Source organism: Corvus moneduloides, chromosome 3, assembly GCF_009650955.1.
Source record: "Corvus moneduloides isolate bCorMon1 chromosome 3, bCorMon1.pri, whole genome shotgun sequence".
In the NCBI taxonomy this organism is placed as follows: Eukaryota; Metazoa; Chordata; class Aves; order Passeriformes; family Corvidae; genus Corvus; species Corvus moneduloides.
This window is the reverse complement of record NC_045478.1, coordinates 42,608,475-42,626,617: the sequence shown is the minus strand read 5'-3', so window position 1 is coordinate 42,626,617 and position 18,143 is coordinate 42,608,475. Positions and strand designations below refer to the sequence as shown.

At 36.1% G+C, this 18,143-nt stretch overlaps 1 protein-coding gene across 2 annotated transcripts in view; it reads left to right on the top strand.

Annotated features, from left to right (window-relative positions):
• The window catches only part of MMS22L (MMS22 like, DNA repair protein), a 90,972-nt gene that overhangs the window by 3,485 nt on the left and 69,344 nt on the right, over positions 1 to 18,143 (top strand). For both annotated transcript variants that reach the window (XM_032105110.1, XM_032105109.1), the window contains exons 3-10: positions 372 to 497; positions 3,690 to 3,742; positions 6,513 to 6,600; positions 6,697 to 6,874; positions 8,041 to 8,134; positions 10,099 to 10,229; positions 14,773 to 14,886; positions 16,682 to 16,861. In XM_032105110.1, the coding sequence (XP_031961001.1) occupies positions 372 to 497; positions 3,690 to 3,742; positions 6,513 to 6,600; positions 6,697 to 6,874; positions 8,041 to 8,134; positions 10,099 to 10,229; positions 14,773 to 14,886; positions 16,682 to 16,861 (964 nt within the window). The remainder of the gene's footprint in view (positions 1 to 371; positions 498 to 3,689; positions 3,743 to 6,512; positions 6,601 to 6,696; positions 6,875 to 8,040; positions 8,135 to 10,098; positions 10,230 to 14,772; positions 14,887 to 16,681; positions 16,862 to 18,143) is intronic.

Here is an 18,143-nt window from a genome sequence, read left to right as displayed (position 1 = left end):
CAAACATGCAGTGCAGCGTGTTATCTTACATAGCAGCCTCTTCTCTAAGTGCAGTCTGTAGGTTATGTCTCAGCCCCTTTGTAAGTATGAAGATACTTCAAGGTGGTAGCTTGTTAATTCTTGTTTCCAAAATATGCTGTGACCTGTGACTATATCCTGTTTTAATGCTTTTGAAGCTAGGAGTTGTCATATTACTCATATTACTATAGATAATATTGCTCTAAAAGGTACAACTGTCTTTGAGACATCTGTCATGTACATGTTGCTGATATATTCAGAAAGTATTGGTGGTACATAAGCCAGCTGTAGATATTGTACTCCATAGGTTTATTACTGGAAAATGTATGAATATTGTTGGCTCTATTTTGCAGGGTTTTGCTGAGACTAGATCCTTCTCCAAATGACTATGAAGAAAATACAGTGGAATTGTTTGGCTTTCAGTGGGTTACTGAAACGGCATTAGTTGAATCCTGCGAATTTCTCTTTGGATTACTTAGGTATGATAGTGTTTATTTTATAATTAATCCACATCTGTAATTATATCTACTGGGTGTAACAAACTTTTCACATTTTTAATAGTAACATCATAAAAGACTGTGGGTTATGCAATCCATCTAAAAAAGATTAATGCTGTCTGTTTAATGCTCCAGTAAGTGATGGATAAGACACAGATGGAATTGCAGGAAGAAGTACATTGTGTCGCGGATTTTTAATATTATGTGACTTATTATTAAGTTTCTAAGTAGTGTGATGCATATCTTAGGCATTACCAGATAAAAAAAAAATTAAGTATAGTTATTACAACAGAGTGTTGGGGTTAATTTAGAAGGCTCTAGCTTCAGAATGTATGAATAGACTATGTAAGATTTCCTTGAATGAGATTGTGCTATCCATATAATTGAAGTTGTCTTTTGAAGATTTTTAGTCCTTTTTTGTGCATAAAGGAAAGTGGAGGTGAAAAATCAAATACTATAAATGCTGGATGCAGTGCTTTCTTCAATTGTTTGGATTAGGATAGCTTCAGCAATCTTTTCAGATACAGTTACTCAGTCTTTGACTAATTCAATGTAGATGCTTAATCTGGTCAATGCAAATACACAGATCACTGATAATCCTCTTTGCTACTGATAATCCTCAGGGTGTACAGCACATACAGAGAGTGGATGGGAGAAGTGCTTTTGTATGATTTCACAAATATATGTGATGTATTCCATCGTTCCTTTCATCGCAGTGGATTGGTCCATCCCTTTAGGGTATGACCAAGGATATGATGTGCAACGTGGTTAATAGGGTCTAGCTTATTGGAATGTGATGACATAGATGACTGGAAGTGTATTAAAACTAGTATTATTTAGCTTTGCTAAATAATTTAGCTAGAAGCTTTGATGCAAGCTTTGACTCCACTGTGTTTAAAAAAACCCACAGTGTTAAAAAAAGTGGTAATGGGGGAGATATGATTAAGTTAAAAGTTTCAGCATTTAGTCTGATTTATTAACTGTTCATTAACATAAAATCAGTGGGCAGTGGCATAAGAATGTTGAATTAAATGGCTATTTTTTAAGGTTTTTTTTCCTGTAATGTAAACTGCTTTGTAATTGTAATAGAGATGAACATAAGGCATAATGTCTTTTATTGTGGTTTTTAAGCTATTTAAGCTGTACATGCTTTAAAACCTACTGACCTGGTAGGAATAATGGATTTCAACTAACTTGGATATTGAGAGTTTGGTTGCTAAGCTGTCTTTTGGTGTGACAAGTCCCTCTGCAAAGACATTGAGTTCATTTGTTCAATCATAAAATGGAACAGTTTCATTTATAGACCGGTTGACAACTGAAAGTAGAACTCCTCCTTTTTCCACTGTGGAAATCAAATGTGTTAAGTACCAGTTACAATAGTTTTTGAGGATAGGGTGGGTGTAAATAGTTAAACTTATGGAGTATAGTTAATATCTATGTTTAAATACATGCTTACAGAAACCTAGTCTTTTTTCATGTCTAAGATTATACGTAATATTGAAATTAAAAATCATTTACAATTTTTAAACTATTGTAATAAATAATAATAGTATACTACAGAACTGCAAGTTAAAATAGTAATTTCATGGTAAAAATTCTTACTTATGGGTTTTCTTATTAAAGAAGTGTGAGGCAAAGTGAGTGAGACCATGTAACCATTTAAGTGGGTATACTAAGATAGTATATCTTTGATTAATAAACAGAAGTACCAGTTTACCTGTCAGAATGTGTATTTGCAAATCAAATGATCTAATGATTAACAGCCTTGAGGATCAATCTTTGAGGTACAAATGCAAATTGAAATTAAAATTGTTTATTTAAATAAGGGTATGTTTGTTATGTTTCTTTTGCCCAGTTTGTGCTTTAATTTTATCAGCCCACTGTATTCTGTCTTTTGTCAATTCACTGGAGAGTGTTTTTCTTTTCTTTTTTTGTGTGGCTTCTTTCTGGTACCTTCCTTCTCTATTCTCCAGTCTCAAAAGCCCTATTTCATAAAGTCCTCCTGCTTTTCAGATTTCCTCCCTTTTCACGTGATTGAAATCCTTGAAAAATCCAGGCAGAAATTCAGGTTTGATTTCAAGACAAACAAAAAACAAAACTCTGCAACCCACCTAAATGATGGAAGGGTAGCTGACATGGCTTTATCCAAGGAAGCAGGAAAGAGCTAAGGGAGATCATTTTACTGTGTGTTTGCACTTTAATATGCAAGTTACAACCTGGAGTTTTGTGTCTTTTAGATGCTTCTTATGTCTTTTAGATGCTTTCTAGTTTTCAGGGTTTTCATAAGAACATTTGATTTGTGTCATATCCAAGTAGCCTATTTTAGAATCCTTCGGTAGTTATTGCTTTGATTGTATAAGAAATGAGGCAGAGAGCTCCCTCCTCATTTATGCAGCATTTTCTTTCAAAAGTCTGTCTGACACAGTTGTGCTTTTCATATATTCACTTTAATACTGCTTTATCTCTGTGGAGACTCTACTGGAAGACCACTTGCAAATAACAGTTGTTACAGAATATGGCTGAGTAATACCTATGCTACAGCTTTTTAAAAAATATTTGTTTGCAGTGGCACTTAGCTTCTTTAAAAATGTTTTCTTTCCTCTCCAAAACTGAACTGAGCTCTAACTTTTCTAGAGACACCTCCTTTTACTCTACTGTATTTGTTGCTGTTTATATTTTGTACTGGAGTTCAGCCCCTGACCACCCAAAGCAAGAAGCAGGAAAAGCTGCTGACAGAATGCACATTCACAAGTGGATTAATTTAGTGTGTACTGAGTATATGCCATGAGGGCTAACTTTTAGGTTTATTCTGTGGTCAAACATGAAGTTGAGTTGTGCTTGTGGAAAGATCACTTGCAGGGAATGGTTTTTGGGGGTTTTTGTCTGTATTGTTGTTTTTTGCCTTCCCCAATATTTAGCCAATTGTTATAGGGGTTTTTTGGTACTGCGTTTAATGATTTAAAAACAAGCAAAAATTCTATTCAATGTCATCCCTTCACACTTGGATGTGTCCATTGCCTTCCACTAAAACTCTTTCCTAAGTTACATTTCCATAAGCTTTTTCTGAACTACAGAACAAGAAACACTTACCTTTCTCTGTTCCATTTTGACCTTACTAAAGTGGAGTTAAACAACTTATATAAATACCATTAATCTTTGTTTTTCTTTAATTAGGCAACAGATACACGCACTGGAAAACCTAGTACAAATGAGTTCATCTGATTTTGGTAAGTTTCACAAATTTAATTTGACACTGCAATAGGCATGTGACTGCCTTTTCATTACAGAAGTAAATTCTCACAGATCACACTTGTGCTTTGACTCTTGACCAAGGGCTTTTGGAGTGTGCCTCAGAACAGCATATAAGCAGCATAAAACTGTGGTAAGGGTAGAAATATAGGCAACCAAGTGATGTAAGACAGTAGGGAAATAGACTGTGGAAATATTGGGAGTCAGTTTGGAACCATATTTGCCTGTATGGTAGATGCACAGGGCAATCCTTACTCACCTTAGTGGGGCATTTTGCATTAATTTGACTTAAGGTGTCACCCCTAGAGCAGAATTTGGCAAAACTATTAACTCTTTTAATTAAAAATGGAAGATTTCATCAAACATCCCAACAACTATTTTAGTTACAAAGGTAGTGGCTTGGGATTTTTTTCAGTGTTCCCTTGGCTTACGTTTAAACGAGTTAGTTATATTTGCTTAGTTTAGAGTTATTTACAAACTTAATTTATCTTTGCAGTGGGATCGATAAAATGGGATCACTACAAAATGCTTTGTTTCAATTAAATACTGAGGCATGAGAAGCAGCATGTTTCTGAAGGATTATTGCAGCCTTGGGCTTATTGTAAGTTGAAGGCTGAATTACTTAGCAAGTTGAGAAGCTCAGTAATTACTTAGAAATAAACTGTCTATAGTGTCTTCTTGTTACAGATGAAGTGCTAGTGTTCTATGAGTGTATAATTTTACACATTACTGTTATTTTGTTTTGATATTGACATGTTCTGCTGTTTAAATAATTGATGTGAATTTATCATCAAGCTTCTTTCATATGCAGTTGTTGATAGTATCTTAAAAATCTAAATTTTTTGACGTAAATGGAAAATAGCCTGTTTTAAATTACATTTGAACTTCGATATTGTAGCTGGACACCAAGAAACTGTTCTGTAGTTCTTTTTTTCTCTTAAATTTAAGCACCTGTTTGGTTCTCTTCTCTTCTTTGTATCCTGTTCTTCCACTTGTCAAATGAGCTAGTAAAATGAAGAACTTGAATTTTGTGCTTTGCACCAGGCTTTCTTTCTGAATCAGAGCAAGTTACTGATTCAGCTGTGACTCAGTTCCCTATAGAAGTGGGCTAGTAGTAGAAGGGTGTATAAGGATTGAAGTATTTAAAGTGATCAGGCAGGGTGATGTTAGGTATTATTGATGTCTTAAATAAATGTGCTGTCAAAACTGTTTAAAACCCCAGTTAAGAGTTTTGGCTCAGTAAATCTATGTTATACTCTGTGTTTATGTAGATACCAATATTGTACATTTGATTTCATTTCCTATCAGTCTTGATGAGCTTTGAATACTTCGTACTGAGAACAGTGTAATGTAGAAGCCATGTAAAAAATACTGTAACATAAAATTTTGCTTAAGCAGAACTTCTGAGGAATTTAGAATCCAGTATTTTTTATTGCTACAAATCAGCAGTAACATCTACAAATAATTACTTTAGAACAGAGTGAATCGATCCTCTTAAACTTGTGGTTCATTACCATGGCAGATGCTATGGCTTCTGACGTGGTGCAGGTAGGCTGTACACTGGAATATTCTGGTACTTGTACCAGTTGATTTGCTTTGCCCCCTGAGTGTTGTTGCTCAAAAGATATTGAGATAAGCTTGTATGCGCAAAGCATTATTTGTGGGGTCTGTAACAAGTGACTTATGTGAACTTCGAGGTTAAGGGGAGAAGATGGGGGGAAACAAAAGGGAGAGTGAGAGCAAGATTAAAAAAAGGGAAGACTCCCCAGTGGTCAGCTGGGGGGAGAGGAGCAAAGACAACTGTCTTTCCCTGGATGTGCAGTCCAGTGTAGTAGGTGACCAGGAGTTTGCCCTGCATCTCCTCTAGGGTGATACAGTTTCATTTGGCCCTGCTAAAGGTCCTTGTTTGATGCTTGTATTTAAGATGCTCTCAATGATCAGCATGTGTGCAGTCAGACTGCTTGGTAAGCCTTTGTGTGTATATATATTATTGGGCAATAGTTATTTGGTATTTAAATGACATATTTGGTTTGTTATGCACCAAGTTTCATCTTTCTCTAATACAAGCTGAAAGCTACAAGGCAAGGTGTAGGAAAAAATAAAGAGTGATTTTCACACAGTGGCAATAACTTCCAGTGAATCTCTGCTCTTATAGGGGTGTTTGAGCTTGCAGGTGCTAGGTGAGGATGGTAACACCATAAGAACAGCTTCAGAGAACAAAGGAAAGGAGACATGTAGTCAGAATAACTGCCTGAAAGGACACAGAGCTGCAAGTGAAAGGCAGGATTTGTGAATGGGTGGCTCTTAGCATTATACATCTGAAGGTTCTTTGCAACAATGTGATGCTTCCAAGGAAAAGTTACAAAGTGTATTTACAAATAAGTCCATCAAGAGAAAAGGGGGCTGATAAACTGTTTTACCAATGTCTTTACTGAAGGTGTCTTGAAAGCAGTCAGGAAGCAGGGCAGTAGGGCTGAATGATTTCTTCTAGCACTCAGTACTGCCCTCACCTTTCCTGAGGGCCTTTTTTTCTATCTGTATCTGGAAATGTGCCTGAGGATGGTAAGATAAAGAATCCCTCTGGCAAGATGACATTTAGAAGTGGGTGTTTACCATCAGTTACCTCCCAGCTTGTCCTCAGAGAGTGTCTTTCCAGTGGTCTGGTTTAATTACTGTGGAGAATGCAAATGTTAAACGAGCCATGGTGTGGTCACATCTGCTTTAAGCTATTGATCTCTTTTACTTCAGGTCAAGCTGCGCGCTTGCACTCTGAAGCAGAGAGCATCAGGCATCAATGTCTTAAGTTTTTGCACTATGTGAAAGTTTTCATCTTCAGGTGAGATTTACACACATTTTACTAACTTGAGTATCAAGCTTTGTGTAGGTGATTCTTGCTGGTTTTCTGATTCTGTGTATTTTTGTCTACATTCAGGTATCTGGAACCCCCTAAGGTGGAAAATGATGGAATGCTCCATCCTTATGAAGAACTAGAAGCTCAGTTACCATCGGTGTTGGTGGAAGAGCTTCATGCTTTGACTGTGCACACTGGTCACCTTTGTGAACTTCCTAGTAATGTTCTGGCAGCATTTACTATTCAAAATCAGGCAAAGGTTGATGTCTCTTTAGAATTTTAATTTTTTATGTGGCATTATGTATTCTTGATAAATTCATAGATTTTGGCTTAATATAAGTTAATCTTTCTGGTTTGGGTTGGTTTTTTTTTTTTTCTTTATTGAGTGCCATCCTTTACTTGGCATACATAACTAATGAGATCTGGATTTGCTGTTGTTGTTTTTATTTATCTATTTATTTTCATTCTATAGCTTTAGAATTCTTCCTATACTATACAAATGATAATACCAGTTACAGGTAGATAAGTAGGCTTGAATTAGCATAGCTTGTTTAAAAAAATTACTTGGTGTTTGTCTGTAGTAATGTTTAAAATTTCTGAGCTTCCCAGTAGGAGGGGCATTTTTTAAAAAATACATTCTGAAATCTGACTCAGAATGGGTAAAGATCTTGGATACAAAGAAAAGTGCAGATGTGGAAGGAGGCACGGCAGCATTAAACACTAGTGAAGTATACCCTGTTAGGATTTGTGCATACACATATCATAGCTAATGCTTTCAAATCTTTTATAAAGACAAGAAAGGAATTTCTGTCTTATGTTGTATAAACTAGTATCTGGAGAGGAATGATCAACTGAGAAGCAGCATTTTGAATCTTTCTTTGTTTAGCTTGTCAGTAGGGCCACTGTTGAGCTGATGAAAGAAACAGTAATTTCAAGTAAACTCCAAAATTTTAGTATTCTCTTCCTTAAAGTTATTTCAAGAGCTCACTTTAGCAGTTTGTGTGCTACCTAATACTTTTCTGTAAAGAAAAGGTTAACTAAGGGTGTTGTAATTTGTGAAGCTTGAATCAAAACTCGATAAATAGCCTCTTACAGACAGAATTGTAATAAAATTTTTTTGTTTGTTTCTTTTTTTTTCTTGAACGGAATGGCATGTTTGTATGTTATATTGCATTTGATCATAGATATCCATAATGTTCTTTGCAGGCCATCTTAGAATGTCAAGTCCACCCATTACTCCAGCACCTGCATGTTCTCCCCTAAACCGTGTCCCCAGATGCCACACCCGTATGTTTTTGAACACTTCCAGGGATAGTGATTCCACCACTTACCTGGGCAGCTTGTTCCAAAGCCTGACCACCCTGTCTTAGTACAGTATTCAGAATTCACTAAAGAAATGTTAAATATAAGTAAATCTAATTACAGGTCTTTCCTCCATCGTGGCACTTACTACATCTCCATTTGGATATTAACTGGCTAGTATTAGAAGTTCTTCATGTACTAGGTGAAAAACTGATGAGTAAGTATGCAGGCTTTTTTCTTGAACTTAATTCTTTACATATGACTTACCTAGTTTTCCCATCTTGATTTGTCCAGAATCAAAACTAATTATGGTGGTTTTTAAGCATAGCTGTATTGAATGGGGTAAACTCAAATATGGTAAAGGTAGGTTCTTTGTGAATCATCATGTGGCTCAAATTAAATAAAATTGTATTAGGAATTTGTTCTGTCAGAACAAAGATCACAAAGTTCATACTCAACTGGTGCAACATACTAAATATTTAATAACAATGCACTTCTTGACATCACAAATAAAAATGCATTTACAGATATCCAGAATGCATAACAGTGAATTTGATGAAAACAGTGTAGGAGGTGTCCAGGGATGGACCAGAACAAGGATTCTCGGAGGAGAGAATCTGTATTGTTAACCATGTGCAACACTAAGAAAATATTGAGCAAAAGAAGAAGCCTCAGTCAGGAAAGTTTATAAAAGTACAGCAAGAAAAGGGCAAGGCAATATCTCTTAAAAAAATTTTTATAAGGCTTTAAAAGGGCGAAAAGTAAGTTGATAAGAGTAAGCTGTTCATTGAAGTTAGATTAAAAAGGTCATAGAATGCAATTGTAAAACTAAATTTCAGAGTAGTTCAGTTTGCTGAAGAACTGTTAAAATACAGAAGAGAACTTCATTTGCTTTGTGAGGCTTATATCTATTTTCCGTGTCTATTCTACCAGAATAAATCACAAAAGTGTGTTTTCTTCTATAATCAATGTGTCACTGCAACCATACCTTCCCTCATGCCTCCCAATTATGAATCGTCAATATAAATTCCAACAGGAATTGCAACAGTTGAAGTGATGTTGAGGTATAGAAAGAATGCAGTATATGTTTAGGCCAGTAACTGGTGTTGAATCTGAACACTTGGATTAGCTTTTGCCTGCTCCGAGCGCTGTCACAACACAGCCTTGCTCACATTAACACATTTTCTCTGTTTCTGCATGTCTGTGTTACTGGATAGTGTGTGGGTTGGCTTTCTGTTCTATAATTCTAAGTTTCTTTTATGATCCATTGTGGGATAGCCTGTTTTCCTTTTTTAGAGCATTTTGGAGAAAGGGTAGTGAAACTGTTGAAGGAAATGTATTCTCCAGAATTCAGTATTTATTTTTAGATAATGTTCTGAGTAATAATGCAGTAATCTAGCTTTGTAAGACAAAGCTCATGATTTTTAAGAATAAAATTTACTAATCGAGACAGTAATATCTCTGCATATATTATCTTGTATTCTTATGTGCCTTTTAGAATTTCTTAGGTTTTTATCTTATTCTGTAAAGTGTTCTGAGTGGAAACTTCACACTGCCGAGACCAGTGGCAGGATAGTGGGCTCAGGGCTTCACCTTACATTTCCAGGAATAAAATACAAGCTCATTCTACGTATCATCTGCTCCACTGGTGTCAAGGGGGTTGTACTGTTGAAAAGCTTGTGGGATAAGATCTTGCAGCCTCTTAACTTTACCATTTCATCTGTTAATGCCTACAAATGCTCAAGTTGGAACATGATCACGCCAGCTTTTTACATCAACACATCCAAAGGAAAGTGTTAGACCTCTCCAGAATTGTTTGTCATCAGCTTGCATATCTGCAAAACATGTCATGATTCCAGAACATGCGCACTGGCATGTGACAAAGAGGAACTTGCAGATAAATAAATCTTTATTCCTCTGCAAAATCTGTGCCAATAAAAGGCTGTAAAGTGCCAAGCTTTTTTACTGTCAACCTGAATAATACCAGATTTCCGTGCAATGATGAAGGGATTATCTTGAATTTAGGATGAGCTTTCTCACATGAATTTATAAATTAAAATTACATACAGGTCAACAAGCCCATTCTAAAATATATATGTATTAGAAAAGAAATCCTGTCTGTCTTATATTCCTACAGCCAAACCTGAAACTAAACAGTTCTACTTTTCTTCTGCGTTTTAGGACAAGTTGTATATGCTAACCATTTCATAAATCTAACCGGAGAGAATTTAACCAGTATCAGTTTATTTGAAAAACACTGTGGAAATCTCATATCTGATTTAATAAGCTTGGCTATCAACAAGTATACAAAGGTAACTCTTTTTCTTTGTATAGAACATGGGTACTTAGATGCTTGTACTGGGAACCATATGAATTGGGTATTGCACCAGTGATAGATGACTTCTTACTGCTTAGTTCTAAATGTTACGTATGGCTTTGTATCTCCATGTTTTAAAGAGTGTTATTTGTTAGGAGCTCAAATTGTGTTATATTTATTCATGACCATCTGGCAGTTGAATGAGAGAGTAATATTGAAATGCACTGTGTACAGAGCAGAAGTGAGTGCCACATTTCCTAAGTTCAGTATTCCAGGTTTAATGCCAAACATGGCACAGTCTAAAAGGTTTAGATAGATGCAAAAAAAAAAAAGTCTTTTCAAACTCTCTCAACAGGAACAAAAAGAGAATAACACTAATCCTGGCAGTAAGCTAACTGGACACTTAGAGAATGTCATATTACAGTTTATTGTTGCAGTGTGCCTATTTCCACCACCTCATCTTTTTGTTACAGCACTTCTGCATTTGTCATGGGAAAACTTGTCCATCTCTTCTCTTTTTCTTTTTCTTTCCTTCTATAGCTGCAGTATTTTTCTCACTTGTTTTGAGCACTCCAAAGCTAGAAAGTCGTAATAACTCCCTATAGCAGCCAGTAAAAGAGCTGTGTAATCTTCGTGTCGTTGTGAAACCTGCTTGAGATGGACATGTGTGATCCATAATGCAGAGCTCAACTCTGAGAAGTAGCAGTGACCACTGTATAATTTATATTTTCCTAGTACAAAAACGTAAAAAATAGACTCCCTCTTCTTCATGTTACTTTTGAGGGTGGGAGGAATGGCTGTACTAGCATTTGATAACTGTTCTGTTAAAACACCTTCCTGTAGAGAACTGTTACCTTTTAAAATCAGTATTGATCTATTAAATTATCAGATAATACTGCAAATTTTTTCCGGTTTGGCCAAATATATCCTCTGAGAGAAGGCAGGCCGCAACCAGCCCTCCCCCACCAGGTTCGGGAAAAAATAAATTTTCCTCGAAGGAAAGTGCAAGAGATAAAAACTATTTATTTAACAAACACACAGGAAAAGAATAATAATGCTAAATGATAAAACCTCTCGCTCTGCTGAGAGAAACCTGGGAAAATTCTGAGTCCTTCCGTAGATCTCTCTCTCCCCCTCCTTGGAGCTGGGACGGGGCAGTGGGCCCACCTCCAGGGCCAAGGCCTCAGTGGAAATTCCTCCTGATGTATTCTGATGTTGAAACAGTCCAGCAGAGAAAAAAAAGAAAAAAACCCAACGTCCCAGGAAAACAAAAGTTCAACTCTCTGTCTCTCTCCGGAGAAAAAAAGGAGCTGAAAAACTGGCCGAAAGCAAACAGGGTCCTTTCCCCACTCTTGCTCTGCTGCCGCAGCTGGAAAAAAAGAAGTCTCTATCTCTGTGTGACCTTGAACAAGCTGCAAACTGCTTTGAAGAAGTTTTGCTCAGGTTTTCCTCCTCCCTCTCAGCCTCAGTTTAAAAGCACAGGAAGGCACAAAATTAATTCCTGGGCATGGGCAGCGATAGGGGATACACATCACAAAGTCACCCCAAGACATTCCACCCCTTATCTCATATCATTGGCTCAATGCCCAAAAAGTAATTTCTCCCCTGACAAAAGGCAAATAGAGGAGAATAATGTTTTGTAAAAGAAAATTCAAATAGTATCTGTTGAACATTTTGCTTGATGGTAGGCTTGGAAATGACAGATGATAAAATGACAGATTTGACGTACTTTTACAGAGCCACATTACAAAGAGAAGATTGTTCTGCCACTGCTTTTTCTTAAGCTCTCTCTAGGTGTGGGCCACAGCTCAGATTAGTTCTATTTGACATTAATTTCTGAAGTGAAGCTTGCACTTGAGCTGGTGACTCCTATAGCATGCTAATCATTGCTAATGACGGAAATAGCATCCCTGAAAATTGTTGAAAATGCAACTAATACCCCTAGTAGGTGACACCATCAGCTCATCACTAAAACATGTCCTTGGGCTTTTGGCTGAAAACATTCATGAGTGCAGCTCTTAACATTTATGGATATCCCTGGAAAGAAAGACATAAACTCTAGTCTTCCAGACTGATATTTTCAGATTGGTTTCTTGGGCAGCTCTGATATTAAGATGCTTGACTTGGATTGTGTACTGAGCCCAGTGTGCTCTGAGACATATTTGCCAGAGAAATACATATCTGTGGATATCTTCTGTCTTCAGCAGCCACACCTGTGGCACCAGAGCTTTATTGTCCCAATGGCATCACAGTTTGGCGTTTTAAACATTCTTACCAAGATGCTGAACTGAGGATGTTGCAAGAGGAAGTCCAGAATATCTCTGAAAACAACATATCTTGGCTATCCTTAGTCTAACCAATATCTGTATCGTGTCTTGCTTTGCTACTACTACCCAGAGTCTATCCTAAATGGATACTGCACATTTCCTGCAGAAGAGATCCTGCAATCTTGTAGAATAGCACAGTAACAGATGCAAACAGTAGATGAAGAAACCTTGCTGCAACAACTGGTAGTCCACCTAGAAAGTATGAAACTCATTTGTAAGATAGTTTCTATGCCTAAAAATTCTATAAAAACTTCCACTGCTACAGTAACAAGTAGACTGCTCATTTCCAATGGGTCTCTTTTGCTCTTTTGTGGTGTGTCATAACCAGAATTATTTTTGAGGCACTTCAGTTTTGGGAAGTTAGTAGTTAAATAATGAATTTTCTAAGAGACTTTAGTGGTCATACTGTTTATTCTCAAGATAACATTTACATGAAATTAGTTCAGGTTGTTGAGAGATTCCTGTAACAGATCTTTAGCTAAAAGTGTGGGGAGAGAGAAGGCCATGTGAAGTACTGTGAGTATATGTGGAAAATGAATAAAGAATTATTTAAAATAGGTCTACCATGACAATTTCATAGGATAAACAGGATTCTTGAGAGAGAAAAAACAAACTGTGTCACATTTATATATACATGTAAGTTCATATTTATAATTAAATGTTCAGTATTTAAACCTGATTTGGAGCTGTATGAAACTGTAGTTGTAAACATATTATTATGTAACATATCATATGGATGATAAATAAGAAGTTTGCATCCTAATAGAATATTATACAGATTTGAAACTATTGGTGAGGTACTTGTTCTAATTGTGAAAATGTGGGTTTTTAGTCATTCACTCCCACTTCTGTAATGTCTCACACAGCCACTGCTGTCATGGGCATTGCATATTTTGATATAACTTTTAATTTACACTATTAGGTTTCCAAATTTAGAAATTATTTTAAGTGCCAGTATGATTTGAGAATAGTGCATGAATGGATCAGAAAAAACAGAAGGATATAAAAACTCAGGATCCATCTCATCAGATGTAGATGTCTAGGAGTTAGTTGGCTAAACTAGTCACCTGAGGTACTTTCTATTGTCATGGAAGGATAACAACAGTTCTGCAATGAGTGAGATTAATTATTCTCTAGGTACCTATTCCCCTCTGTTTGCTTTAGAGAGGTGTTGGTTGATTATTCAAACTTGGACTACTCATTGTTTAGGGATAAAATGAGTATAAGCTGCTTTGTCTTCACTCTTTTCTTTCTACATTTCTGCCATTGTGTCCTTGCTGAAGGTAAAAGGTGCTGAATTATGTTATTTAAACAAAGCTTTTCACAATTTTTGCCACCTCTGAATACAGTTCAGTGGGTTCATGTGTCTTAGGATAGAATAAGTAAAGTTTTGTCTATAGTATGATTATTTCAAATACAGTTCTGGTAGATCATAAAAACATAAAAGCATACAGAGGTTTTTTTTTATGTATTTAGCAGTTCCTTTTGCTGTTTTGTTTCACAATTCAGGGAATGTAAAATTGAAAGATGAATCACAAGAAGACTGTTTTGCATTTGAAATGCATCAGTCTGAGTGAATTTTGTTAAATATGAAATAGTAATCAAATAACGTACATGACTTGAAATATGCTGTTTTCTGCATATTAAAAGAATGCCTTGCAGTAAATTTACCGAAAAGCAGATTTTGTGAAATGTTGTGGGAACATTAACATCCTCATGCCAACAACAACATATTCTACTAGCATTATGCCTAGTCATTAAGGATTTTTCAGTTAAAAATAACAATAATAGCTATTAAATAATTTGAAATCTTTTTCTTCTCAGGAACATAAAGAAAATCTAATCAATCATTTTCTTTTCCCTACTGTCAGACAATGAATCAGTATTTATTGTAATTTCTTTTCATTTAGAACATGGAATGCTGTTTTTATTCAATTAAATGATGTTTGAGAGTGTATCAGAAGAAACTAGGAAATAACGCAACCTGTAACTTAGATAGAATTGGGAAAGAGTCTATGTTGTATGAGAGAGATATTTTGGATGTTGGTGAAATAATTCACCTTTGAATGTGTAATTGTAACTATATTATTTACCTGAAAAAAAAAAAAACCCTCAAACCAAACAGCCAGGACTAGAGGAAATATTGATATATAAACCACAATTTTAAAAATAACACTTCTGTGAATAGTTTTACTCTATATTCTCTTTCAGGTGCGACCTTCTGAGGCTCTTACTAGTAGCCATTATCCATGTACCTGCATTAAAGAACTATGGATTCTACTTATTCAGCTGCTGGACCACAGAAATAAAGGGTCTCATACAGAGGTAAAGGAAGAATACTGTTACATGTGCAGTAAGGCCACCAAATGTTCCCATATGGCCATGAACGTGCAGATCTGATGGTAGAACTGAACCTCATATTTGCTCCAGGAGAACTGCATGCTAACTGATGCCTTGGGCCACTGTCTTGAATGTGCATGAAGTCCTGGTTCTAGGTTTGCAATGTACTGTTGGATTATGACCTAGGTCATTGATAAGGAGTGCTCCTAGTGCTAAAGAAAGCAAAGCAAAGGAATAGACTGTGAAAGTTCCATTCTTTTTATGGAAGAAAAAAACACAGAAAGCCATGTTTACTTTTTTTTTTTTAATTATTTGCAGTTTTTGTGATATGTCATGCAATGACTCATCTCCAGGCATTAGAAATGTGGGTACAGTCAGAACAATGATCCAACTAGCCCATGTTTCTGTCTTTGTTACCCATCTATACAAGAACAGCCTGTGTATGGTTTTGAATCTTGTAGTTACTGACTTCTCTAGATGCCTCCTTATACTTCTGTTGGAAATCAGCAAATCACTACCTGTTCTTCTTCGTTATACCAGTACAACCTTATATGCCTCTTCAGTTTGTTCTTTTTTTATCTGATATATCCTACCTTCTGCCTTTTGCAGGCTGAAGAGTCTTACTTCTTACAGTAATTCTTTTTTTCAGGTGCCATTGTTTTCCTGTGGTCATCTTTGTCACCCTTCTCTGAATCTCTTTCCATATTACCATATCCTATTTTGAATAACAGAGTGCCAGGATTGCATGCAGTATTTCAAGTATGGGTTAGGAGGCCATGTGATTTTATACACTGCATAATGATGTTTTCTGTTTTGTTCTTTTCCTTTGCTGATATTTTCTAGCATTTTAATTTTTCTTTCTTTGATGGTTGGAATTGAATTGATGTTTCTCTGAATGAATATTAAGAAGTGGAAAAATCCTTTGAAAGTTTTCTGAAGTAATCTTTCTAAGAACCAAGTGGCCATCTGTGCCATGAGTACGGTTCACTTAGTACAGAATTAAGTACTTTACAGTATAGGGTTTGCACTGATGGCTGTTTACTTGTTAATGACAACACATATAAAGGTGGACAGCACAAGTGAAACTGTGTTGCTGTTAAGCATTTGCACTGGCAGTAGCACTTTGCAGCTAAGTTAGCATCAGGACCCAGGTAAGGTGGGTGAAATACACGTGCAAAGAAGTCCCAGAGAGCTTCGTTAAAACTAAGAAAGATAGGCAAAGCCTGTAAGAAATAGTAATATTGTGTTATAGACAAGGGTCTGAGTCAAAGAGAATTAATCAGTTTCTCAGTGCTGGAACAGACTGTGACAAAACAGAACTTCTGTTTGCTGTCTTTCAGATTGATTCTCTACCATCTACTATATTCCTTTTGGTTAGGTTAGTCTGGAACTAGAAATTTTTCAAAAATATGCTATAACAAGTCTTCATTAAAGAACTCTAACCTTTCTCTTGTGAGTGTTGGAGCACTATCCTGTCTGCATGTCATCAATCCATCTGCTTGTAATTTTGCCTGTGAAGTATTGCAGTGCATTCTTCCTGGTGACCCAAGCTTGTCCTTTCACATTGCTTTCTACTGACATTTGAGAGGGGACTTTCGATGGTAGCCCTGAGTTTTCTGTGGTAACACTGACCACTGCTTTTTGTTATTTTCTTTAAATGGCTCATCTTGCTTGTTCTCTGTAAAAGCAAATTAATCAATAGGACAGTGTTGTAGAGGAAATTGTTAGCATAGGTTTTGTTATTGAACACAGTTCAAATTAACTTTTGTGTTTTCTACAGGGTTTCTGGAGCTTGATGAACACAACCCTAAAGAATATCTTTGAACGGTCAAGTACTTCTGAAAGTGTGTCTGGGTTTGAAGCAGTTCAATGTAAAGACCCACTGAGTTTTAGCTGGTGGATTATGAGTCATCTGGCACCACTCTACCAGTTCGACCGTAATGGAAATCTAGATGAAAAGGTGCGTATGCTTTTTTCTAAATACTTATGAGTTATTATAATTGATTTTGATCGCTTTGGTTATTTTTGTTGACAGAAAACAGTTTGTTTTCTAATGCAGGAATTTTCATACTCTTTAAAAGAAGTTGGTTTTAGGTTTGTACAAGTTGGTAAATGTTCTAGGAGCCCCAGACACATTCATGTTATACACAAGATATTCAGTAGAGAGCTGCATGAAGGAAACTTGAAATATCCCAACTAGTTAGTAGCACATATGCTTAATGATGTAGCATATGTTTTAAGACTGTCTGCCTGCAGCATAAATGCTTCACTGGGTTTGTTGTTTTAGGAATTGAACACATTCGTTTGTGCTGTATGAGCTATAAACCTCAAACATTGACTGTGTAATTATTAATGCCACTTATTTTTTTAAAGTGGTAGCTCTGCTCTGGATAAATTTCAGTCTGTCTGTCTGTCTTGCATTGCCTTTGCATCACAGCAATAGCATCGTAACATGCATATATATTTGTGTATACAGCTTAATTTTTATGTTGGTGTGCTACCAAAAGACACTGTCTAATGACTTAAAGTTTCAGTTTAGGAAACTTGCACTTGCTGAGGCAATTCATCCATTTTGAGATGAATGACAGCTGACAATTTTTCTTAATTGTCTATAGAGGAAGCCTATTAGAAGCGAGTGAGATAGATGAAGGCGCAGAAATTGGGGTTTTTGGGGTGTTTTTGGTGTAGTTTGTTTTGTAGTAGGTTTTCACTCTCCAGTAGTGCTTTTTGAACTAGGGAGAATCTGGTCATGCCATCTTCTGTTGTTTTTCCTTCTGTTCTTTTATCCTGTTATCGTTACTCTTTTTTTCTGTTTGTTTTGGTTTTGATTTTTTTTTTTTTGGCAGGGGAGGATGGTGGTGGTGGTCTTGTTTGTTTGGTTTTGGGGTTTTTTTGTCTGGTGGCTTTTTTAACCTTTCAGCTGCATTGCTCATATTCCCTAATTTGCCAAGCATAAGCTCTGTATGGTGTCTTCCACAAACTGGGCTTAATTGCCCTTTATTGTGAATTGTCTTATTTGTAATTTAACGTGCATATTAAAACTGGAAAGGCTGTACCCTCTTTCTGTTAAAATCTGTCCTGTGATTTCCATTCCTGCTTTAGGAGGAAAGGTTAAAACCTGGAAACATGTTTGCGAACTGTAAATCTATAAAAAGAGAAGAATGATCACATTGGTTGAGCAATTTGTTTTGATAACTTAAAATCCTTCTCCTTGTCTTTAGATTTTTAAAAGCATTAGTATA